Source organism: Megalops cyprinoides, chromosome 16 (assembly GCF_013368585.1).
Source record: "Megalops cyprinoides isolate fMegCyp1 chromosome 16, fMegCyp1.pri, whole genome shotgun sequence".
Classification (NCBI taxonomy): Eukaryota; Metazoa; Chordata; class Actinopteri; order Elopiformes; family Megalopidae; genus Megalops; species Megalops cyprinoides.
Window position 1 is genome coordinate 25,606,193 of NC_050598.1, and position 26,403 is coordinate 25,632,595.

General features: G+C 45.9%; 1 protein-coding gene across 5 annotated transcripts in view; it reads left to right on the forward strand.

Annotated features, from left to right (window-relative positions):
* The first annotated feature begins 2,694 nt into the window (after nt 1-2,694).
* The window catches only part of arhgef6 (Rac/Cdc42 guanine nucleotide exchange factor (GEF) 6), a 30,688-nt gene continuing 6,979 nt past the window's right edge, over nt 2,695-26,403 (forward strand). For 4 of the 5 annotated variants that reach the window (XM_036547992.1, XM_036547993.1, XM_036547994.1 and 1 more), the window contains exons 1-16: nt 2,695-3,073; nt 4,722-4,805; nt 7,826-7,910; nt 12,046-12,167; nt 12,870-13,074; nt 13,786-13,856; nt 14,115-14,209; nt 14,659-14,754; nt 16,152-16,274; nt 18,049-18,187; nt 18,523-18,582; nt 22,445-22,591; nt 23,568-23,654; nt 23,855-23,936; nt 24,342-24,457; nt 24,953-25,138. In XM_036547992.1, the coding sequence (XP_036403885.1) occupies nt 2,909-3,073; nt 4,722-4,805; nt 7,826-7,910; nt 12,046-12,167; nt 12,870-13,074; nt 13,786-13,856; nt 14,115-14,209; nt 14,659-14,754; nt 16,152-16,274; nt 18,049-18,187; nt 18,523-18,582; nt 22,445-22,591; nt 23,568-23,654; nt 23,855-23,936; nt 24,342-24,457; nt 24,953-25,138 (1,863 nt within the window). In that variant the 5' untranslated portion in view covers nt 2,695-2,908. Of the gene's footprint in view, nt 3,074-4,721; nt 4,806-7,825; nt 7,911-12,045; nt 12,168-12,566; nt 12,717-12,869; nt 13,075-13,785; nt 13,857-14,114; nt 14,210-14,658; nt 14,755-16,151; nt 16,275-18,048; nt 18,188-18,522; nt 18,583-22,444; nt 22,592-23,567; nt 23,655-23,854; nt 23,937-24,341; nt 24,458-24,952; nt 25,139-26,403 lie in introns of those variants that run through there. The other variant, XM_036547996.1, reaches the window with a different exon arrangement.

Consider the following 26,403-nt stretch of genomic DNA (forward strand, 5'->3'; position numbering starts at 1 on the left):
CTTACGTTCAGATACTCCTCTCCACCATCCCTCAAACTGTCACTTTCTTAAGTTAAGTGTTGCAATTAGTTATGTTCTCCCCCCACCTCCCATTTTGATAGCACTGTTATTTTAAGTGATGAGTGTTAGATTTTTTTGTACACTAGTGTTGTTAAAACTGCTGCAATTCCCTGGAATAACATGCCTTTCATTTACTAATAAAGTTTTTATCAACACTTGTGAGCCAAGCTGGTCGATGTTCCAAGGAAACAGGTAACATCATTGCCTGTATGCTTCAATTTAAAAAAAAAAAAAAAAAAAAATTAAGTCAACAATTTTCCCAGCCAATCCAAAGTGCAGATAATACCACACTGTTGGAGCCTTTTGTTAAACTTATAGCTACTGTACTGTATTTCAGTCATGCAGATCATTTGTTCGACCTGTGGTGTCACTGAAGGAGAGAAGCGACACATGTGTCTGTTGCAAACTCTTTGTCAGTGTAGTCTTCCTCAGTAGAACGGAGCCCTCGCCACAAAGCATAAACTAAGAGGCTTGCCGAGACCAAACCAAAGATCCCAACGTGCAAATCACAAGAATCTTTGCAACTCTCAACAGATAAAACAAACTACAAGTCTGTCAACGGATGGTAAGCAAAGCAAAACTTTTTGTTTCTCGTCTCCGTGAAATGAGTTGATTGGCGTAAGTATCATTCTCAGCCCCCAGTGTTCTGTAAACGACAACTTCAGTATGTCACCAACTGAGGCCCTCATGAGCGACATCCTTCAAAGTTGAATCCCAGTAGGGTTTTTTATTTTTGTCCCCCCCAATCCCCAAAATAAATCTAAATCATGTTCGTTACTGGTCAACAGACAAGTATTTATCACCTGAAGGAATCTCAGTCTGTACAATGGATTCTAGCATAATGGAAACTCCTTTCTCAAAGTTCAAGCTTAAGTTTTCAGTTTCACAAAGGGAAATCAAAGCTTTGGAGACAAGTCAACCCCCCCCTCCTCCCCCAATTAATTCTACCCCACTTTATAATTTCGGCCACCATTAGATTGAAACACCATTTGGTAAATTTTCACCTTGAGGAGTTGTCATAACGGTCAAGTTCACATGAACAGCGGATTTAACTTAGAAACTGTAATGCAGGAGACTGTAGGTTCAGGAAAAACTTCAAGGTTGTAAAGTGAGCATGCCCAAATTCGTTCAACAAGGGACAACTTGGAGAGAGGAAAAGCAACATTCTAACAAGGAGCAAACTGGAACATAAATACAAACAACTAAATTGGAACATTTCTCAAAGGGGAAAAAGGAAAATGGTTTTGAACTTCTCTTTTTGCCTTTTCTTTTTACCAATCGTAGAAATGACTGTTCACTGATTTTAGTTTTATTTTTTTAGGTTAATGTGCTACGATGTCTGTACACTTAAATGGATGAGTCTCACAGACCAAAGACTACAGCTATTGAGCAGCCACGCCTTCTACATGAGGTCTGAGAGGTATGATCAATGAAACTGGTGTTGCCCAATCAAAAAGTCTTTGTGTGCATGTTGTTTGTATGGAACAGTATGATTGGTTCAAATTTGTGAGTCACTGATCACTGATGGCTCCACCCCTTTTGGGATTAGCAGTGGGAGAGCCAGGCTTCACTAGAGGGGAAATGGTAGCTTTAAACCAAGATGGCAGTTAGTCCAAGGAGTCAGTTTTGCAAATGCCTGCTTATGGATGCCTTCAATCACCTTTGTCATTTTTCTTTAGGTCTACCATCAGTTGGTTGCAAGACCTTGGGATCTCTTGGGGGGGCAGCAGAGAGCCTACTCACGTTGGCCATCTGTGGACAGCGATAGGAGCCACGCGCAGATCAAGTGTAAATGATTGTATGAGGGTGTTTCAATAAAGAATTAAAAATGAACCAAGTTATTGGTCTCGTATTATTTGAAACACATATCGGTTAGAATCTAGTTGACACTAACAGTTTTTAGCTCAGTCTAGATCAGTGCTTCCCAAACCTCCTGGAGGAACCCTTGTCCTGCATGTTTTAGAGCTTTCCCTGCTCCAGCACAGCTGATTTAAATGATCAGTTTATTAAGCAGCTTCAGGAGTTCATAATGAGGTAATCATTTGAATCAAATGTGCTGGAGAAGGGAGAGATCTAAAACGTGCAGGACAAGGGGTCCTCTAGGAGGGTTGGGAAACACTGGTCTAGATGACTGACCCCCTAAGCCAGGGGTGTCCAAACCTCTCCTGGAGGGCCACTTGTCCTGCATTTTTTAGATCTCTCCCTGCTCCAACACAGCTGATTCAAATGATCAGTTTGTTATTCAGCAGCTTGGGGAGTTCATAACGAGTTGATCATTTGAATCAGCTGTGTTGGAGCAGGGAGAGATCTAAAACGTGCAGGACAAGTGGCCCTCCAGGAGAGGTTTGGACACCCCTGCCCTAAGCAATATGTAAGCTTAGCCTCGTATACCTTGAGTTTGGGAGACTTAATTTTACTTAGGTTTTGTGTGGACATGCTGCATCTTCAATAGTTTGTCAGAATATTAATATACAGGGTTCTGTTGATCGTTTTTATCCAAAGTTAACTAAGCATGGGTTTAGTTCACCTGGCGTGGTTTTTCCAGGCACTCGTAAGGAAACAGCGTTGTCCCTGAGGAAAGTGCAGAAGACCAGGAAATGAGGGAGGTCTTCAGTTTAGGGAGGAGTGGGGAGCGATAAGCATGGCAGCAATTTACATGCCAGCAGCTAAATACCGACTGGATGGATTGATAAAGATCGTAGCGGTAAAGAGATAAGCGATAGATCCGCTGAAACGGCAGTGCAGAAAAAGCAGAAGTGCGATCACGGATGTGGGTTGCATTTCGACTCCTGTCTTCAAACTTGCTGCCTACCGGGGTTTTCGATTTAGTATACGGCCTGCGGCAGCAATGAACCCGGAGGAGCAGACCGTGACCTGGCTCATCTCATTAGGCGTGCTTAATTCTCCGAAAAAGAACGTCGCGGATCCAGAGGAATTTCTGAAAGGGTCCCTTAAGGATGGAGTTGTCCTCTGTAAGCTTATGGAGCGACTGCTGCCTGGGTCAGTCCAAAAGGTAAGTTAATGCATGCAGATAGGGCAGCATCACTGTCGTTTCATGAGACTGAACGGATCGTTTTTTACATAGTATTCATGTCTGTCTATTTAATATGGTAGCATATTGCTAAGGTCCGAGGCAACATAAATTTGCCCGCGGAAGACCGTGTTTTGAGTCTAATTAGCTAGCTGTTACGTGCAGGCTGTTCATGACAATCAAAAAACATTTATGGCAAGCATATGAGGCTTGAAGGTCAAATTCTTCACGAAACCTGCTTTTCAACACTAGACTGAAGCCTGTTTGTCTGCTCTAGATTGCATCACTTAAATAGTAGTCAACTTCCTGCATTGTGCTGACAGATGTTTGGCATGAACGTTCGACTAGTAGCAATACCTAATAAACGGTATTGCCTTACAGGACAGTTCCAAAAAACTACCGTTTTTTTTGGAATCGTGTAGGCTGTGTAGTAGTAACTTCACCACTATGCATCGAACAAGACATTGGCTGTAGTTTTTTGTAGAAAATAAAGTTTTACTATGGCTGTAGAAAATATGAGCAACTGCGCATGAAATGATGCACGGTAATCTACTGGCTCCAATTGTAACTCAGAGGACAGGGTATTTTCAAGGCCAAAACTGCGTCCTGACGCACCCCTGCTGTTAGAGAAAACCTATGACAACATACTGGCAGTACAAAGTGCCAAATTAAAAAAAAAAAAAAAAGAAGCGGATGTATTTTGTTTTTATTACCTCTAGATGCAATCGTCTTTTATATGCGCGTTGCTGAGGATGCACAGAGTCATCCTATCTACAGAGGGTTAGATTATCGAAATATAATTTACTCATGAATTTATGTACACCTGTTTTGAGAGCATTTGCACAGTGAGGAATATGTGGCAAGGTATGTCTCAGTTCACAGATTACTGGACGTATGAGAAACCCGCACAAAATTAGACGGAATTGCAAAATATTAAATGTACTTTGGTGGTTGCTTAATCTGTCGACTTTAGGAGCCTGAAAAAAGGAAGTGCATGGTGTAGTTTCACATTTAGTTTGCCAAAATTCTTTTGGACATTGGTTAAATCAGTTTTACAGAATAGGTCAGGCCACTTTCCTCAAAGTCCTTTACTTACTGATAAATCAAGATGCAATGCGTCAGATTGCTTACTCGTTTTACCACTGCATATAACGCCTAAAATAGCTTCCTAAACATTTGTTTTGTTATATAACACCAGCAAATCGTCTGGATTTGGGGGGCGTTGCAAAGCTACACACATATATATCAGGTTAGGGTAAGTTACCCAAAGGTTACATGGGTAAATTGTGCCAACTGAAAATGCAGTACTGAACGTCAATTCCTTTTTATCTGTCCATCCATTAATAAAATAGCCGGCTGGCTGCAATATTTACGTCACTTCCTTTGTCGCTAGCTTCCTAGTGTGACAGCTCCTATGAGTGGATGTGTTCGCGGGTCTGGATGGAGGAGGGCGACAGAGGGAGCATGTACAGTTACTTTGTAAACTCAACGAAACGGTGCACTTCGGTCTTAAGCCATCGTGGATTGCTGCGTCGCATTCATTGATGACACAAACACTGGACTTGTGGCTTGCTTTCCCAGATTTTTGAAACAGGCATCGAACGCTGGTATTTTTGTCTGTCGTTTTTAGTTCTGCCAGGATCCAAGAACCGAAGCTGACTGTCTTGCCAACATACGAGAGTTTTTAAAAGGATGCACAGCTCTGAAAATTGAGGTGAGTGCGTTTTTAGCTATGAATAATTGCACACGAGGCTGTTTCTCCTGCTGCTTCGTGCATTTCTCCCTTAGACATTATACTCTCATTTGATGTCATACCCTAGTTAGTATGATTATTGGCGTGAACAGCAATGTCATCGACCAATAATGACCTGGTTGCTAGGTATTCTGAGAATTGCTGTGCAGCAACTGCAGCTATGGAGGTGACTGTTAGATACAGGGCAGATTCTGAAACATGTAATTACAATCACATTATCGTTAGCTACTTGTGCAAATCAAGGTAGTGTTGCCACGACAACACGACTTGTACTTGTCGGGAAATATATATTAGCGGTTTTTGAAGGAAAAAAACGACCCACAACTGCAGATGATTAGCTACAGTAGTCTACTTTGCCATTTCCACAAAACTGAGCACAAAATGAGTACATTGCTTGTGTATGTTTTGGTCAATTTATGTTGGATTGCACATCTCTACATTTTATTTGTCTGTTTATTGGAATTGTATGCGAACCTTTCTGTATAGTTTGTTGAGCAGAACTATATGTGAGTGAGACACGCAGTTATGGAACTGAATTTCCTCATTTCACTTTGGGGCTACACATGCATATTGGAATCTGTGTAAGGGCTTTTGAGAAGCTTTTGAAACACACCATTAGAGATACTTTTTAACTTAATGACTTCATTATAGCTAGCTGTATTGTTCACTTAAAAAAATAGTCACTTGACAACTCAAGACCATCAAAGACCATTATACATAGCTAATTGTCATATCCTTAAGGTAAGTCCATTTTTATTGCTTTCAAATACACATACAAAGATCAGACTCGTTTTCCTCTCGGTGCTGTATGGTGCAGAGTGTGCCCACCTGTCCAGACAGCCGTGTGCATGGTCCCGATGAGTGGTCACTCGGGGGGGGGGGGGGGAGGGACACAGGCTGTAGGCCAGTCACAGCTGAGAGAGCCATTCACTGGTGCCTGACCGGTCGCTTTCATCCAAAGCAGTTCAGGTGCTCGTGTTCCTTCGGTCAGTCCGTTTGGTCTTCGCTCATGAGCCTCCCTTGTGAACCAGCACTTCTCATTTTGATTTGATTTAACGTGTTGTGTCGGCTAAGTGGGAATATTATCCTGCGTTGAAGTCCACAGACAAGCAGACATTGGGGTGTAGGAGTGCATGTGCGCGCACACACACACACACACACACACACACATACACACATACACACATACACACACACACACACACACACACACGTACACAGAGCTACCCTTTGATGGACCACACGCCGCCACTCCCACTGTGTGCTGTCAGTCATCCTCTCCCTCCTGTTCTGACTCCCAGTGTGGGGTGCATCTGCTTCGTACATTGGACTGAGTAATGAGTCTCCAGTTTAAGGTCATTCTCATTACGCAGAATTGAAGAAATTGTCTTTGTGCCTCAGTAACAGCAAAGAAATAAACCGACTTAAAGTAGTTATTATGTCTGCACAGGGAATAGCTTCACATTGCTGGGTTTTTTTGTATGAAGAAAAAAAATTATTGTGTGTGTGTGTGTGTGTGTGAGAGAGAGGGAAATCATTATGGTGAATCAGTAAATTAAGGCACTGTTTTCCATGCTCATTTTATTTCCTTTAACATTAAATGGGGAATGAAAGGCACTGTTGGAAGGCCCAGGCTGAGACCGAGATCCCGAGATCGAGCTGTGTTTTCACTGACCGCCTCACCAGCTGCATGCTCCTCCATCCTGCCCACCTGGGGGGGGGGTGGCCTCCTAAAATCTGTCCTCTTAAATGTGTATTCTCTGTTACGGAGGACACACATTTCATTCGCTCGAAAACAAAGACATTTCTCCAGCTGCAGTTTAAAGCGAAAGGGTTTATTTCAACCACCGTTCAGCGAGCCTCTTCCCGTTTTAACTCTGATGCCATTTTTGACTCCGTAATTAGAGCCTTGGTGGTAGCGCTGCGCCCGATTGCAGCAGGGGCAGAAGAAAAGAGCCGCTCGCGGAGGGTATCATTAGGATCTTCTGTGCGGGGTTTTTTCGGCAGGGCCTCGCCCATTCTCCGGTCAGCTCCGTTTAATGCGGGCCCTATTTTTATCCTCAGTCACAGAGTGCAGGCATGGTGCAAACGGGACGTCTGATTGGACAATGGGGCCACTGAGCTTTCACTTCTGTGTGGAAGTACAGAATGAGGAAGGAACACCAGCGCGACATCGGGTCTCTATTCTCAGACCGCATGGGCTACTTGCCATACCTTCGAAGCTACGTAAAAGTTAATAGATGCAGCACAACAACAAGAAAACACAAATGCCAAGGGCATACAGTAATATACTGTGTGGCAGGAGAGTGCAAAGCAAACAGGTTTTGTTGATACATTCAGTAATATAAGTATATTGATAGGTTGTTGTCCTTTTTCTGGAGCTTTGTTGGATGTGTTTCTGTACCTGTTGACGTCTTACTAGGAGTCTGACCCGATGAATTATTGAATGCATTTTGGTAGTTTTGTTTAGGCGTGCTATTTTGGCCAGTGCGAGTCCGCGGTTTTCGTCTGACCGTACGGGGAGGTTCGGGAAGCAAAGCCACATGCACCACTGCCCAGCTCTATATTTAAGATGTTTTATTTAACATGTGTAACCTTACCCTTGGGAGGAAAGAGGATAGTCAGTCCATGCCAAACAAAACACAGAAGGCCGGCGCATCCAATCACAAATGGGAAGGAACAATTTGTTTCTGGATCATTAAAATGTGGGTTGCTCTCAGCTCGGGCTGGGGCTGCTTTTTTGTTCCCTACACCATGTACCATTTAGTCACATCAGACTAGCGTGTCAGTGTGCGGCTGCGATCCGCTCCCTCGAGTCGACTGAGCCGGCCTCTGCTCATCTGCGCCTGACCGGTGGAAAGGAAGCTTTTGTGTGATTTTTTTTTTTTTTTTTTTTGACCTTGTTTTTAGTTGTTTTTTTCTTTTGTTTTTTTTGTTCAGTCTTGTTGGCAGTCGGTTTGAAGAGTCTGTGTCTTTGCCAGGGTTTTGAACCAGAGGACCTGTACACGGGGGAGAACTTTGACAAGATCCTGACCACTTTGTTGGCAGTGAACATCGCCACTCAAGGTAAGGACGAAACCACCATCCCAGCTCTTTAAGTCTTTTGTCTAGTGCCTCGTTCCTCTAAACCAGTGTCTGCCTCACTGACACACATTGCTGTAAAGGAAATGGCAGACAGTCTACCACAGTGTTGTAATACAGAAAAACCTTTGATGTATGCTGTACCACACCGTACCAGTTGAGGTTTTTATGACGCTTGGACCTACCTACCTTGCGTCTGCCCTTTTCAGATCAGATGATCTCTAGCATCGCTGTTCCTGGCTAATCGTTCTTGGCCTCTTTTTCTAGCGAGTGCAACCGCAGATGGTTTTTAGCCTGGCAGCTGGGAAAGCGAGGGCAACTCGAGCACACGCCAGCGTGTTTTCAGCTTGCAGTCGGTCGTTTTTTGTTGTTTTTTTTTTTTGCTACAGCGCGGGGTTTGTCCCGGGGCCTCCGTGAATCACCAAGGTGTCCTCTCTCGCGGCCCGCTGCACGCCACCCCTCCTCCCCCTCCCCCGCTCCTTGCACCTCTCGGCGATGTGCCACTTTTGCAGACGAGCGGGCCTCGCTCCTCCACATGCCTGGCCGCCAGGACTCCTGCAGCACTGGCACGATGCGAGAAAGCGCCACACTCCAGCCTCAGATGGTTGTTACGGCGATGGCGCATAAGCAGGTGCGGTAGTGAACACCTGACTGCGTGCCAGGGAGGATTAGTGATGGCCGGCTGTGAGTTACAGTATGTTTAAATGAGGGTTAAACTGATACTGGCTCCTTCTCGCCCTATCAGTGTTAGTATTATCTTTTATTAATATTATTATTATTTTGATTTACCCAGTGCTCTTACCCAGGATAGGGAAAGGGATAATAGTTACAGTAAGTATCGTATTATTTTTTTTTTAACTTGACTGTATCTAGAACATAATACATTATAAATAAAACAGAATTACTGTAAAAAGACTTCAATCTGCTTTCAGTTTAAAACAAGCAGGTGATCAATGCAAATATCTTTTGCGTTGCCGCCAGCCACGGGAAGGGAAGAAAATCATTAGAAGTGACAAGGCATTGGGTAAGGACTGAAAAGGAGGTCATCAAGGCACAGAGTATTTTCCTGCAGTGGAAGTAGTGAGTTGTCCCTCTTGAACAGTAGTGAAGATGCAGGTCTCATCTTCACAACAGTGGACATCATTTCCACTTTTTACATGGTTTTGCATGGAATCCAGGTTTATAGGTCACGGTTCGTTGTGTATGTCGGCACAAACTGATTTGTTCCTGTTGTATTAAAAATAACAGCCAGCGCTGAAAGCCCAGACAGAGATCTCTGAAATTCAATTCAACAATGCATTCAATTATACCAATTTCAGGACATCTAAAATTTTACAGATTTGTCTTAAAGATCTGAAAGCATCATTGATCCCCATAATGATACAGCTTTGTTCCTTTTTATCTTAAACCCAATAGCAGTAATGTCAAAATAGATGCTTGGCATTATGGCTTTGAATTCAGCAGGATTTCAAAATACCATTTCAGAAAAATATGTTTAACAGTGGCCTCTGCCTCACCATGGATATTGTGCTGCACTCATTGAATCACAAGTCTTTCTGATTACAGCGTGTTTTAAACAGATCAATATAAAAATCTATAGGAATTAGGGAGAAGTGTGCTGGTGGTAAATATTAAAACGTTATGAAGAAGATAAATCAATAGCTTTTGGTTCAGGGAGGCCACAGGCTTTCAGAAAAGTGATCTTTTGTAATAAAACTGTAAGCCCTATGATGAAATGCAATAAAACGGAAAAAATGTAAACATTTCTTGCATAATTCACCCTGATGGAGCATTTTGTTGATCCTCAAATAATGTGCATTCTCTAACATGGTTTTGAATAGTAGACAGAATGCTACTTATGATTATGTCATTACTTCTACTGACTTGGTTTTCAGTGCTCTGCTTCAGAACTAATACAAACCGGTCTAGTCTTGGTCCCAGTTGTGATTACCCAGTTGCAGATTTGAACAGTGTGGAGAAAGCTGCTTTTGTATCCTTGAGAAAGGTATTATTCAGTAAGACGTTATGCTGTAATGAAGGATAATATCTATGATTGTAAGCTGTGCCTTGCAAAAGGGTCACTGCTAAGCAGGCAAAAACAAAAGAATTTTTTTTTGGTTGCTGAATGTTGTGACAAGTGGTACCACTACCAATTCAACCACCTGTGGGAGTCGTCCTTCCAGGGGATTGTGGGATTCCTGCGGTGACAGGAATAATCTGGTGCTGTGTCTCCCTCTGGGACAGCATGTGGAGCCCAAGGTGTGGAGGCGTTCCTGACAGGCTCCCAGATACTGATAGGCCAAGTGCTATCCTCTTTACTCATCCCCTGCAGTGCCGTCACCTGTGGAGGGGAGATTTGTCCCCTTGGCCACCCCTGGCTGCCCGTGGGCCTTTGTGACAGGTAGATGACAGTGCCATGATGAGCGGTTGGATTTATCAGCGCCTGAAATCTGCTTCCCTCTCTACCCCACCCCTGAACACCCCCCCCCCCCCCCCCCAACTCATGCACAACACTCGTACTCATTAATAGGATATTCAGCTAATCCTGCTGCCCAGATGGTCTTCATCAAAACACACAGAAATGGCTGGGCCCAGCTTTCTCTCGTGTGCTCAGGCCTCAATAATGGAGTCTCCAGGAAGATTACGCGGAGGTGTCGACGATGATCCCAGCTCAGCGGAAAGGGATTAGCTCACGGCGGAAGTTTAAATTGACAGCACAAAACGACTCCTTTTTTAACTTTCTCTTCGTTGTTTTTGCACCGGTTTTCACAGAATGTAGTCTTCGCGCAGCAAATTGAATGTTACACCACTGGATATTTGTTTCCTCCTTTTGCTTGTCTGTAGCATATTGAATAAAATGAAAGATGAATCATTAGGAGACGTTCGGGCTCGCATGCCCGCAGGCTATCCCTCTCTCCTCTGTTATCTTGGATGGAGAACGCGAAGGGGGGGGGGGGGGGGGGGGGGGGTGCTTGCTTGTTGTTAGAACTGCACGGCTCTGAGGAAGCACGGCGTGAAATTCGGTCGACGGCCTGGCGTTCATCGCTCTGACGGTGCAGCGAGGCAGCACGGGCTTGACGACGTGTCTCCGGTGTCGCCGACGGCAACATGGAAATTGCGGGACACGGAGCGGGGTTCAGCAGGGCAGTCTCGCTGGAGTGTGCCTGAGTATGGGGCTGCCGCGCTTAAAATAGCCAGGGTGATAAGGCAGATAGACTCAAGTGCATCTCTTATGCAGGGTGGGGGTCGCTGAATGTCCAGTCAAGCTCCCCAGTCCCCAGTCATGTAGCCATGCATATCTGCATTGGAAATGACCTTGCTGTGATATCCTACATCTGCATCGTGAGGCATCTCGTCCTCCACCTTCTCATGTGGTGAGGGAGCCTTTTGATTTGGCCTCAGTGGAGCACAGTTTGCGGGCTCTTAGGAGCCATCCACTGTGAGAGGGAGCTCATGGCAGAGGGTAACTGGTCACTGTCTGCAGTGTTACTGCGTTAAAGTAAAAGGAGAATTTACAGGTGACGGCAACATGAAGCCACCTGTTACTCTATATGCTCTGCATACAATTCAAATCAAAGCCCCGTTTGATTATTCTAAACTACAATAGATGGGCGGGGCAACTGCCAAACTTGCTGAGAAACACACCTACTGTGCTGAGGGTTTTCTTTTTGAGGCGGCTTCCAGTCTTCATTGCTGTGACCCCAGCAGGTAACGTGTTAAACTCCAGCAGGTAAGGGGAGGCATTTCTGGATTGGGATCGTTGCAGCTGTTCTCCTAGGCTTGCGAAGTTGCGAGGGTAGTAAGTCCAGGGTCCGATAACAGCACCGATATGGGCGCTCTCTGCCAAGAATAAATGAGACGCCCGAGTTAGTGGCTCTGTTGATTTGTGAGCTCCGTGAGCTGTGGCCTGAATGAGGTAGCGCAGCTGCCAGACGCTGTCGACATCCGCTCTCCCAGTGCGGCGAGGTGAGAGCACCCGTACGGTAATCTGTAACATGTGAAGTGGCAGACGCGCATGTTGTCATCAGCACGCTGCTAGCACAGAGCAGCCTGTTTACCGTGTTTGTGTTCATTTTTCTCGGGGGAAGTATTGGTGTCCATGCTGTGATTCTCTCTGCAGATTGCATCAGTGAGAGGTCATGTCCCCAGCAGACTGCTGCTGCACCTAGCCGGTCGTCCTCCTCAAACGCACTGTCCTCTTCCAAGTCTACCAGGGTCCTGCGAAGGCAGTCCAAACCTGTGGTAAGGCCACAAACACACATACACGCACACAAATGCACACATACACATCCTCTCAAACACACTCACACATACTTGTATTGTCATAAAAGCACATTCACACACATACATTGTCATGCACGCATATGCACACACCCACATCCACACACGATGGCTACGCATGCATAGATTAATGGGCTCTGTCATAGAGTCAGGGACTCTGGGAAACTTCACCTCCAAAAGGCAAGCTAAAAAGGGCTGAATGGACCTCTCTGTTCTCTCACACACACACACACACACACACACACACACACACACACCAAGATTAGGAGCCTGTCCCTCTGGGCCCTTTGGAAGCTGGTCAGATAGTTCACTGCACGTGCTCAACCTTTTGCATTCCATGTGTGCAGCAGAAACGGTGTATTTAAGGCCTTCCTGGTTCCTTTAGCCATGATAGGCAGGCAGCATTGTAAATGTGTCAGCATCCTCAAGACACAGTGTGTTATTAAACTCCATTAACAGTCCCTGTAATGTTTGGTTTTGCAAACAAGACCCCACAAATCAACGTGAATGGTTTGTATTTGGCTTGTTAATCCCCCCCCCCCCCCCCCCCCTACACACACACACACACACACACACACACACACACACACATACACACACGCACACACACACACACACACACACACACCATTTTTTTTGTTGTTTTTAATTCTCGTTGCCCAGGAGATGTCGGAGAACGGCGGGGGCGGGCAGCTGGTGGTGAAGGCGCGCTTCAACTTCAAGCAGAACAACGAGGACGAGCTGTCCTTCAGCAAGGGCGAGCTGATCTGCGTCACCCGGCAGGAGGAGGGCGGCTGGTGGGAGGGGACGCTCAACGGCAAGACCGGCTGGTTCCCCAGCAACTACGTCCGCGAGGTCAAGCCCTCCGGTCAGTGGGGAAAGGGGAACAGCGGTGCGCCTCCATGCCGGACGGCCCGGTTCTGTTACATCTTACTCTGCTGTTTATTCCAGCTCAGCTCAACTTTTAATATAGTTCTCTTTATAATATAGTCCTCTATATAATTGACACAGGACACTTCACCGAGCACTCTTTCCAGAGGGAATAAATAAAAAACAGAAAAAAACCCAATGCTGAATGAAAAGAAAAGAAAAATTATTCTCTGGCCCTTACAGAAGTTGATTGACATAAGCTGGAAATATGTAAGAATAGACATATAACATATACATGTGATTTATGAATCACATTAGTGAATGTCATGGTAGAATATTGTTGTTCCAGCATCCGGTCAGGGCAGTGAGAGTGAGATGGGGGAGGATCACAGATCGGAGTTCAGGTCCCCATGGTTGCTCACGGTCAATGCCTCGGTGTGATTCTCACGGAGGGTTTCATCAGAGTGGGCGTCTAACCCCGGCCGCCGAGTCGGCAGCTACAAATGTGCTGTGTTTGTCAGTGTTTCCTCTGTATGGTGACTAATGTGCTACATCTGAACCTGCTGTTTTGGGGCGGAGATGACCCTAGTGATTTACCAGAGCAGGTGTGCTCCAGCTTTGAAGAAACTGGGGTCAGTGAGAGCAGTGCAAGCCACCCGCGGTTTTACGAGCCACCTGTCGTGTTTGTGTGTTTGTTTGGCCCCCCCAGAGAAGCCCATGTCCCCCAAAGCTGTGAAAGGATTTGACTTGCCCCAGCTGACGAAGAACTACTACAGCGTGGTACGTGGGTCCTGTCTGCCTGGTGTTGTGTGTCTTTTGTCTACTCTAAAAGCTAAGACACTGAGTTGTTCTGGTTTAATGCAACAGAATAAATTGTATAAAACCTGAATGAAAACTTAAGTTTGTGCAAGCTTTTGTGCAGCCGAATGGTCCAGTGTAGATATTATGATAGGTTTCAGTTCTTTACTGGGGTCCATCGATTTGTGACGTTGCCTCAGCCTTCTCCACTGTGAGGCGCGTTTGATGTTGTTGTCTCAGGTGGTGCAGGACATCCTGGAGCACGAGCGGGAGTTTGTGAAGGAGCTACAGACCCTGCTGAGCTGCTACCTGCGCCCCCTACAGGCGAGCGACAGGTGAGCGCGCACCTGAATAAACACAATAACCCCCCCCCCCCCCAAAAAAAAGCCCAGTAAACCCGACTCCCGGGAGCCTCAGTGCTGCAGGATTCCCGAGTGTTCATCAATTACTAAACGCAGTGTGCGCAGTCTTTTAAAATGCTAATGAATGACCCAATTAAGCTATCAAGTGACTGGCTAAAAGGTAAAGCCTCGCTGTGTGGGTCTCGTGGGGGCCAGTACGGCCTCTTCCGCAGGCCACAGGAGGAACCAGGGAAATACAACGCACATGCTTTTACGTTTTTCAGCAGAAACCCATTGTAGAGCGGCTGCCGCTTTATTTTCCCCATAAAGGATGAGCGCGTTACCCTGCTTGCAGTGCATGCGTGTTAGTATCAGAAGCATCAGAGCAGTTGGAAAATCCTCCGCCACTAAAGAGTGCATTTGTGTCCCCTTTCTCTGGCCAGGTTGTCCAGTGCGGACAGCGCGAGCTTAACGGGGAACCTGGAGGACATCCTGACATTTCAGCAGCACCTCTGCGTGTCTCTGGAGGAATGCACTAAGTAAGGGCGGTATTGGGGGGGGGGGCACTTTTCCTGTGTATCGCTGTTCTCAGAAGGAGGACTGTGGCCGCCTTTGCTCTGCGTTCCGTGATGTCTTGCAGTCTCCCAGATGGGAGTGTTTCGTCTTAAGGGAATCGCTGCAAACGTGTTAGTTTGTAATGTGCCGGTACTGTCGGTTCCCAACTGAATTCTAAAATTCAGCTCTCATTTGGCAGTGGTGTATCATGGATTTTAGCCACGCTTGCCTTGACCTTCTCCAATTCGATGTGTGCCGATCTATTGCAACCCAGTACAGTGCTGCTGTCCCTAGATCACCTTTAGAGTTGAGACTTTGGTACCATCTACATCTATCTGTGTTGTGTTGTGTAAAGAAATGAGGTTACTTGCATGAATTGGCATTTGCTTGCTACAGTATGGCAGAGGAAGTAATGCTGATGATTGTGCTTTTTTAACTCCTCTGTTGGAGAGACTGCGACAGAGACATTATGTCAAATGCAGTTGTTATACCCAGATCTAATGTATAAGTGTCGGAGCTAAATATTTAATTATTTTCTAGCATAAAACTGTTTGACGATCTGTGAATAGCCTTTTGGTACACAGGAATAAGCATTAGTGAAGACATTTACTGGCTGTGGCATTTCACAGAGTAAACAGGCCATTGTGCTCGATTCACCTGTGTTTGGGGTGAACCCACTATCTTGCTTGGGGTTGGCAGACATACTGTAATCCTAGGTGGCCAATTTGTTGTAAAACGCCTGTGCTATATCTTATCTGTTGCTGCAGAAGACAAGTGGAACTGTGGCCTTAAGTGTCTGTTTTTTGTGGTCATGGAGTGCCCCCTATTGGTGAATAAAGGAAATATCAACGCCTAAAAAATTTTAACAGATTTTCCCCATTCATTAACTGCTGTGGAGGATTCACACAAAAGGCCTGATTTCACACCAGATCTGTAGATCTGTCAATCACAGCTGTCTCTCTGACCTTATCTGCCCCCCCCCCTCTTTTTTGGCACTCCTCTGTCCTCTTCCCTTAAGAGATAATAATATATGAAAATTAAAGATGAAATCATCGTAAGTGGTTCTGAGAAGAAGAGTGAGGAATGTAGGATAATTTGTCACTCATTCTCTCAAACGGCTGAAAAAGAAGCATAGCTGACTTGTGCAGCAGCTCTTACAGCAGCCAGAGTTAGAAGCAGAGATGTAACATTTTCATTGAGGAAAGTTAGAAGTCCTTCATTCAGTCTGTCCCTGTTGGCATCCTATACTGACCTGTCCTTCAGGACACAAGGGGCCAGGTGAAGTTTGCATTATTCTCCATGTACCTCTTCTGCCTCACAGTCACCCGGTATATGACTGTTTTTTGTGTCTCTCTTGCTCCCCCCCGCCTCCCTCCCTCAGGGTGTCAGAAGGCCAGCAGCGTGTCGGTGGCTGCTACATGAACCTGATGGGTCAGATCAGGACGCTGTACCTGTCCTACTGCTCCAGTCACCCCTCGGCCGTGTGCGTGCTCACTGACCACGGGTGAGTCCGAGCCTGCGTCTGCACATACACATACACATACGCATACGCATGCCTTTCGTGGACACTATTACTGAGCCACGGCAGCTCAATGTGCAGCTATGGCCTGTGGCTAAGGCCCCAGTGCAGGTGAGGCGTGCTCTATTGCTTAAAGATGGCTTGGAACTGTTGGGAGGTTTCGTTTAGTTGTAAATACCGAGAACTGTCACACCAATGTAGACAACAGAAGTTGTGTTTGAATGCAAGGGAGTGTGATAACCTCACAAAAGGTGCTATGTTTTGATTTTGAAAGTTTTTTTTTTTTTTTTTTTTTTTTTTTTTTTTTTTTTTTGTGTTCATGGCTGGAGTGAATCTTATGAAGATTGAAGATCTGTAAAAGTGATAAATGTCCTCTCAAAATTGTTGTTGTACAACCTGTTTTCTCAAGGCAAATCTATATGTACACCTCAAATACTACAGTACAAATCTGCAAATGTGATAAAACCATCTCCATCATTTAGCCGTTTTGTGCAAATTATAGGACACATTTAATGTGTACCTCAAAGAACCACAAGGTGTCAGGCTTTCTGTGTCTGGTAAGGAGGGAATGTTGTGAAGAGATAACTTGCAGGCTACAAGCTATGCGCATGCTGAATTTCCTACCCCTCAGGTTAACTTTCAAAAGGGTTCCCATGCAGATTTGCATAAGAAAATAAGTGATGCCAACTGGCATGTAGTTTAAAAAAGAAATAAAATTTGATTCGACTCCTATCATTCTTCATACACATCCTGCATACCACTAACAGTGGCATCTTCCATGAGAATCATTTCTGATGTGAAGTGTTACTTTTTGATTCTGTAATTTCAGAGCTGAGGGAGTTGTTATTTGATACTGTTTGAGCTTGGCTTTTGCATCTCTCCCCTGGTTTGCTAAGGTGGAAAAGGCTCAGCCTAAGACCGAAAGTAACAGAGAGGAGAACAACACAGGAAATTGCTCCTAATCTAACAGGATATCTATAGTTGTGGTTAAGCTCATGAGCAAAGAGCAGGTCTTTAAAGACACACTTTTCATTTTTTTAAGGGACCTCATTTGTATTTAACATGAACGGCAGCATGCACAGTGAACAATTAAACGCAAATTTGCAAGTCAAAATGCGTCAAACTTCCGTTTCGGCTTCCGATCTAATTATGACGTGGCTGTTTCAATCTAATATCATTAACCCCATTTATTATGAATTATGAAAGTCAATAAATCAAGGACAAAACGTGATTTTGTTTTTTTTTTTTAATTTTCTAATGAAAAGATCAGAGCACTGACTGACTGTTTGGAAAAAATGTTATCTCTTTTGTTTATTGTTTTAATCAGACTCGGCCATCCAGTGTAATGTTTTTCTGTCTCTCGTGACTCAAGGTAGGGGAAGGGGATGGAATGGGGTCTGTGGTAAGTCTAGGCAGAGCGATTGGGTTGCCAGATTAAAAAAAGGCGGGGTAGGTGTGTGAAATGTTGTTTTCCCAGGAAATGGTGGATTTCTCGAGATAAGAGAACATCTCCCTGAACCATGAGGATTAAACAGACAAAACAAAACGTGGCATGAAAAAAAAAACATGAAGAAAATGTCATTTAATGATGAAAAAGTGTGGAGAGAAACACAGTGACACCATGGAGATTCGTTCTCATTTTCTAAATGCAGCACAAAAAGCGGTTCCATGGGCATTACAGCATTACAGCCTCCACAGCGACCCGCAGTCTCAGTCAGGGCTGTGTCATGGTGTGTGTTGTGTCACTGTCTTGTTCCAGCGAGGAGCTGGACAAGTTCATGGAGAGCCAGGGTGCCAGCAGCCCGGGGGTCCTGACGCTGACCACCAGCCTCAGCAGGCCCTTCATGCGGCTGGACAAGTATCCCACCCTGCTGCAGGAGCTGGAGAGACACATGGAGGTAGGCGTCGCTCACAGCACTGCTCCACCGGCACTTAAACTCATTTGCCTATCTGCTTCAAGTCCTCCCACATTCTTAAATCTCTTTGTTATTGCCTTTAGCGTAGCGCTAATATTAGTGCGGCATTAGCATAGCGTTGCCCCACTGTCAGCCGGTTCACATACTCCTTACGTCCTGTTCCTGTGCTGAGTCATATAAGTCTACACTACAACTACACTTGTATCTACTATGTAAGTTGTTCCTGATTAGGGTAAAATACCAAAGAGATGAACTCTAAATTAACATAAAATAACAAAACAATTACATGACCAAAGTGTTTGTCTTCCCCCTTCCAGGAAGCCCACCCAGACTACAGTGACATCCTGAAAGCCACAGTGGCCTTCAAGAACCTTGTGGTGGGTACAGCAGCGCCACCTCACCCTGTGTCCCTCGTACCTCAGAACAGTCGCTCACAAAGTGTTCTGTGGTTTTTATATGGCTCTTTATTGCTGCTTCGGTTGGCCGTATCTAGGTCAAGCCATGTTTTACAGCACAACTGCGCCGCTTTTTAGGAAACGGCGCTGAAAGAGAGGGAGACTGCTAAGATGTCCGCTGGATGTTACCAGGCAAATGTCCATTCAAATATGTGTTACATTGCATTGCATTCATTTAGCAGACACTCTTATGCAGAGTGACTTCCAGCGCGGAAGAACAGAAGTGTATCCGTTCAAGATGAATGAGCAACCGTGTCAGGCCAGGCTAACAACACTCCCGAGTGTAAGCACACCGCTATTCAAGCCACAAGTTATCTTGTGCAACCTGACTAGACAGCCGAGAAAAAGGAAGCCAAATGCACACAAACTACCAAACACTCTGTGAAACTACACGTAAAACGGCAAGTAATTCAAGTATGTGAAGAACTTGACACAGCAATCCCACCCACAGGGGTTATGTTCCTGAATTAGCCCATGGTTGACCAGTCTATTGTTGCTGTGAGCTTGAGTCCATGGGAAATTTAGGAATTGGGGGACTTACCTTTAAGAAACAAACCTATGGCGTATGGTCTATTTTGATTTGGACTACATTCTGTATATACACATCAAGGTTAAAAATAAGGCTGTTTATGAAAAAAACATATTAACTTGCATTATATAGAAGTAGAAACACAGCACATGTGGGGAAGGACAGAAGTCTGCAGATAGTGAACAATAGCTGTGTTGGCAACACAGTGCCATTAGCTGGCAATGCTAATAATCCAGCTCCTGGTGCTAGCGAAGCTAGCTATCAACATCAGATGCTAGTAGTACGAGAAACACTCACGCAGCTTTTAACCTTAACGTCAGTGGAGTAGCTGTTCCTGCCCACGCTGGTCAGTGTCTGCCCACACCACGCTCTCACATATTCTCCCATTACTATCACAGCTGCATGACCGCGTGAGCAGTTACAGAGATGTGAAGACACTTTACAGGCCACATGAATCACAAGTAAATTTTTTTTTTTCTTTACTTACGACATTTTTTTTTTTTGAACCGTTTCAAGTTTAAATTCACGTGAAGCCCGGCTGCACATCCAGTGCCTCTCTCGTGCTGCCAGAACATCTGTAGCTGAGTCCTCGAACAGACTCACTGTAACTGCAGCGTTTCATCTGATGCGCTGGCATCCATCTTTCTTGAGACAGCTGCTGCCGCACGCCGGTGCAAACGGGCAGGCCGCGGACACGATGCAGAGGAATGACGGTGACAGGGAGATTAGTGTGCTGATTTGGATGAGTCAAACTTTCGTCGAATCATTGACTCAAGGGTGAAAATTTTGTAAAATCAAAACCGTGTTTACAAACCTGGTCGGTGTGGAGCTGCTGTTCGGAGGTACTGAACACGCGGTGCTCGGTGTTGTTTTTGTTGTAGTTTTGTTGTGTAGAGAGGCTGCAGTGTGGCATAGTGGTAAGGAGCAGGGCTTGTAACTGAAAGGTTCCTGGTTCGGTTCCCCTGCTGGGACACTTTTGTTGTACCATTGGGCAATGTACTTCACTCAGAATTGCCTCAGTAAATATCCAGCTGTATAAATGGATAAAATTTTAACCAATATAAGTCGCTCTAGATAAGGGTGACTAAATGACAGTAATGTTATTTTATATTTGCAGACTCATCAAATTTTACTCTGGTAGTGTCTGGGCAACCATTTTATTAGTGAAAAGTGAGCAGGTCAAGCAAAAGAGACAGCCTAATATTGACAAACCATTTCAGGGCATTTTAGATGTGATAAATATGGTGGAGTTTGTATAGGAGGTTGAAATAATGCACACTCTTCTCTATCAGGAAATAAATAAGCTTTTGTTTCCAGGGTCTTAACAGCACTAGGTTAGGCCCTTGTATGCAAAAGAGTAAAAGCATAATTTGTCAACAGGCCTCTCAGAACTTTGCTTCAAGATTTGCCCCGCTTTCTTATAGTTTGAACTTTCTGCTGCTTTCTCCTTCAATGGAGAAATTCGGTTGTGTTGAAAAGCCACCGAAGGTTTGGAATGTCTGCATATGTATGAAATCCACCTTTGAAATATAGGGCTTTCAGGCGTTTATTTATTTTTTTTTCTTCACTCTCTGTCGGGGTTGAAGCAGCCAGTATCATGTCGGAGGCATGTAAACAGAGGCAGGCTCTAAAGTGGTGGGTGTGTGCCGAAAATAGCAGCCGGTGCATGGGAGAGGTGGCTGAGAGAGGCCGGGGACTTGGGAGTACTGCTGAGTGAAGGCAGTTTCCACGTCGCCACGCCGCTTTTTTACAGAGAACTTGGGGAGGGGGACGGGGGGGAAGGGGGGTTGAAGTGACTCAGTGTTCCTGTGGCCTCTCCGGTAGGCCGGGGGGGAGGTGGCGGCAGCGTCCTTCCCAAAGGTTATCTCACCACCACGCTGTTGGTGTTGGTCCCGTTTGTATGTGACAGGCTTTCTGACTAAGGTGGAACACTGTGGTAGCGTTATTTTTTTTGTTTCGTTTGCCGACTCCACAAATCTGGTCGACAGGGGGGAAATCCCCATGTCTTTTTCGGGCTTCACACCATTTTATTTTACGCTTTATGTCAAAAAAGGGATAAGTGATTAGGTGCTTTTTTTTTTTTTAGCTCCTCTAAGATAATGCCACAGAAGCGGAACATTGTTTACTTTGAATCAACTCCGGCTGATTAACGTGTCCTCGCTATGTGAAAAAAGTGGCTGCTGTCACCGTCCCCAGCGTGGTTTTTTCAGTTTAGCACATCAGTGTCACCCTCCCAACTGTCAGTGCTGTCTCCTGTGCATTACAAGTGATTTGAACTGTGTTGAAATATCATCTGAAGACTGATCATTGTGCTGATAAAGTTCACTGGCTTTCATTAAGATTGGTTCTAGTCATAAAAATATTCCTGCCATTTTGACCACCTGAATTTTTCCAATTAGTTTCAAGTTGCACTGAATGGAATATTGTAGTGTGATTATTTATTGTACGTTTGCCATGTCAACATTGTGCTCTTGTTGTCACATTTTTCTATATTTACACTTGCTTTGTAGATGCTCTTATCCAGAGCTTACAATTTTCACATTATCCACTAATACAGTTGGATATTTCCTGATATACACGTGCTTACCTCTCTGTGTTAATGGTGGGGATGCCTCAATGTGTAGGGGTGCGTGGTATTGTGCATTCATTCTAATGTGGTGCTTTCTTTCCCTGTTATGTGGAACTTGCGTATTGGGTGGGCTCTGTAGAAAATGCACAGCCCTCTGACCCATGGATGGTCCTATTGCTCATTCCTTTCTGTCGTCTTCTCCCTCTGTTTCCCCCACCCTCTCTCCCTCTACTCCTAACTGTCCTCCTCCTCCCTCTCTCCCTCTACTCCTGTCCTCCTCCTCCCTCTCTCCCTCTGTTCTTTGCTGTCATCCTGATCCTCCTCTCTCTCTACCTCTGCTCCTTACTGTTCTCTTCCTCTCCCCCTCTACCCTGTTGTCTATCCCTCCTCCTCCCTTTCTCTCTTTATCTTGCTGCCCTCCTCCTCTCTCTTTCCTTCTGTATCTCACTATCCTCCTCCTCTCTCACTCTGTACCTCACTGTTCTCCCCCTCCTCCTCTTCGTCCTCATACTCCCTCTCACCCTCTGTACATTACTGTCCTCCCCTCCTACTCTCTTTCTCTCTTTACCTCACTGTCCTCCTCCTCTCCCTCTTTCTGTATCTCACCGTTTTCCGCCTCCTCCTCCTCCTCCTCCTCCTCCTTGTCCTGCTTTTCGTCGTCCTCCTCCTCCTCCCTCTATCTTCAGACGCAGTGCCAGGACCTTCGCAAACGCAAGAACCTGGAGCTGCAGATCATGTCGGAGCCGGTGCGCGGCTGGGAGGGCGAGAGCATGAAGTCTCTGGGTCACGTGGTCTGCATGTCCCAGGTGCACGTGCAGAGCGCGGGGAGCGAGGTGAGGAAGGATGGGTGGAGGCGCAGGGCCCACAGCCCAATCCACACCCCCCCCACACCCCCCCGGCCCAGGGCCCTCGTCAGCCGCACCACACTGGCAGCTCACTTGTTTTTTTGTTTTTTTTTTTTCTTTTTCCCCTTTCTCTGTTTGAGAGCCAGGAAACGACAGCAGGTGATGCGGCATTGTTGTTTGCATGCTGGGGCAGAGTGGCTTAGTTCAGGGCTGTCAGGGTTGTGAATTCTCCCAGAGAGGCCCTCAGAGGCTAGACATTACCAATGAGTGAAAGTTTTAATGACAGTCTCATCTTGTGCAAATGTAATAATGTGCAACTGACACCTTTTGGAAAAAAATGAAGGCCTGCACTTGTGAGACCGCAGACCTCCTTTGCTCCAAATTGATATGATAATGTGGTCTCTGAATTAGTAATTTCTCAACTGCAGATAGTCTCTGTACTCCCTCTTATGAAATGAAGGTTACCCAGATATAGCATGCAAAACACATCCCACTTTTGACTTTAGGTGCTGTTTCGGTGAAGGGGTGTATTGGGGGCTTGTCAAGGATGGTGGGCATGGAGGATTACCACATGAAGGAAAATTGTCATGTTGATTTGCCCTGGCTTGAAACACAGCCAGCTTCAATCACAACGCCAATTCAGATCTATTCCCTCTCTGTTTTTTTTCTCCCTTTTGGCTTAGCTGAATTATTGTCACTTGGTATGCTTGAAATAAGGTATGCTATATGTGAGCCATCATCACATGCAGTGCAATGGCAACAACCTTTATTACCATTGTGAATGGGTGCTATGACACTGGCAGTGATTGTCTTTGTGTGTGTGTGTGTCTGTTGGTGCCAACGTGTGGTGTGTCCATGGTTATTGTGTGTGTCTGTCCATGCGTCTTTGGCTAACATGTATGTTGCACGGCTGAACCATTGTGCCTCTAACGTGTGTGTATGTGTGTGGGTGTGTGTCGCGTAGGACAAAGAGGAGCGCTACTTCCTGCTGTTTCCCAGCGTCCTCCTCATGCTCTCTGCAAGCCCCCGTATGAGCGGATTCATCTACCAGGTGAGAATGGGCGGGGGGTGGCGACTCACAGGTGACTGTTATCACATCGCCTCACAGCAGACCCAGTAAGAAACCCTCGCTCCATCATGAGCCAGACACATCGCCCAACAGAGCCCTTCGCTCCCTTTAAAAGGAATCTTTGCTTTAACAGTTGCTCAGACTGTCTGCTTCTCTGCACCGAACTGTTATCTGCTCTACAGGGACGGTTACCTCTGACTGGGACAACAGTCACCAAGCAGATAGAAGACACAGACAATGGCCTCTTCGCCTTCGAGATTGCAGGTCAGTTTGTGCACACTCAGGACATCTCTGATCCGAGAGTCTATTCTGTTGAACATGAAGGCTTGCAGGTCTAGTCGGTTTCCTAATCTGTGGCTCCGTTGATACAGCTTACAGAATGTAACGCATGTAATGTTTGTGTCATTTGGTCTGAGTTTCTTTTTTCATCTCAATTCAAGTGGAAGAGCAAATTATTCAGGCTTAGGTCTTTACAAAGCTCATTTATTGAAGTTTGTTCTGTCCAGCCAAACCTCTCTCCCTTGGGTTTAGCTCTCTCTGCAGACGACCCTAAGTTACCTTTTAACATGGGGTCTTGGTGAGCTCCAGCGGCTATTAGTAAAGGCTAACTCAGCTCTTTGGGGTTTTCTGTGTGTGGGCGCGTGCGTGTGCGTGTGTGTGTGTGTGCAGGCAGCATGATAGATCGCATCACAGTGTTCTGCAACACCCAGCTGGAGCTGCAGGAGTGGCTGGAGCACCTGCACTCTCTGACCAAAGGAGGGAGCCCTGGAGGCACCATCAGCAAGGTACTAGCCCAGCGCAGCTCCCAGAGCCTGTGGGGTTACAGGGAAACCGGGGGGGGGGTGCATCTCTGGTCACTTTACTGTACACTGAATGCCACTGTGGAGCTGGAAATAGGCTAAATCTTTCCCTATTCTGGATGTACTGAATGGTCCCACAGAAGTGACAGGTCCAGGTTTCCTGTTTCATTCATGCCATGCTACTCCATCTAATACGGCTCCCTCAGTGGACTCCCAGGGGAAATCTGCCTGGAGAATCAGTGTAGTCTCTGTCTTAAATACATTTGTTTGGGGCAATGGGTCCAATCGGACCAATTGCATGTCACATACTCCTTGATGTGTAACCAGTCTAGAAATGAAGTGTCTATGGGGAACTGCACAGTGCATTCAGCCTTTTACTTTGCCCCCTTGTTTAGACATTATCCCCTCTTGGAGGTGCAGAGTGTGAATTGGGAGTTTTCGTTACTCACATTGTCTTAAACTCTCTTCGTCTGAACTCAGAGTGCCGAAGGGAAGCCTGGTAGTGGGGGGGGCACCCCCAGCCACCAGGCCCTATCCCAGGGGTTCAGCACGCCCGCCACAACCCGAGGGCCCCTGGAGCCACCCAAAATCAGCAAGCCCTGGTCCCTGAGCTGCCTGCGGCCCGCCCCGCCCCTCAAACCCTCGGCCGCGCTGGGCTACAAGGAGGTAGGAGACCCCGGTGTATTTCGAGACAGCTTTCCTGTGTCGGCGTTTCTCAGATAGGAGCATGGAAAAACCCAGAAGCGAAGATGCTAAAGGCGGGCCCTCTGCAGCCAGTGTGGGAAGAACGGCCTACCGCTATGACTAACTACGGGGGGTCCTTGAGTCTGCTAGCCCACGGGCCAGCAGTTTGCAGGAGGCGGGCAGACTGTGGTGGCACGTACGCTCCTATTCCTATAACGGCTGTGGCTAAACACTCCTATTTCTATAATGGCTGTGGCTAAACCCCTTGACATTCGATGTAGTCGATCGTTCTTCTACCAGTCAGGCAGCTTTGGTGGTCCACTGTACCATTTTTTGCGTCCCACAGACCCCAACAGTTCAGCTACATTGTGCGGAATGGAAATTCCGTGAAACTGAATCTCTCAGCAACCCACCCCTCCCGCCCACCCCTCCCGGCCTGTCCAAAAAACAGAATGGAAGCTAATTAAAAGAATAAGAGTTCCAAGGCACTCATGTAGATTAAGAAGTGTTTACTTTTTTTGGTCTAGAACATTTAAAAAACTACAGGCGGCCGTCACGTCATGGATAAATGCCCTCCACACAATAGAAGTTGTAGGGGGAATGAATGAGTGCCATCACAATCTGATCAATCGGACATCTTTTAGAAGTGGTTAATTGGTCTGCCTTGGACGTCTGACTCACCAGACACTTGTGCTTTCAAGTGAGCCTTTTTTTCTCCAAGGGTTCTGGTATGTCACATGTCTAGAATTTTGTAAAGCTTGAAATTTGTGAAAAATGTATCTCTCCAACACCAACCTAAAGTCACTTGGGTTGTGCTACTCTATAGTAACTAGGGAGCTGTGACTTGGTAAGGTGTAGGGCTCATAACCCAGACATTACCAGTGCAATTCCCAAATGAGACACTGCCGTTGTACCTTCGAGCAAGGTACTTAACTCTTCCTGCCGCAGTAAGTAACCAGGGATGGATAGCATATAAATAGTCAGCTATGCAAGTCCCCCCTGTGTAAGAGCATCTACAAAGCAAATAAATGTATTGACTAGTGTGAGAGTAGTCAGTGTGCACCCTTGAGGAAGTCATGATGTCATAATGGTGATTCAGGCCATTTTGGATCAATGGATCAGTGCTTGATGATGGGGGCCCAGACCTTGTGTTATTTAGCATATATAGTGGTGTTTTGTGTAGCTCACGTTAGTAGCATTTGAAACTAGAGAACAGTCATTTTGGCCCCTTTTCATGACCGGCCTGT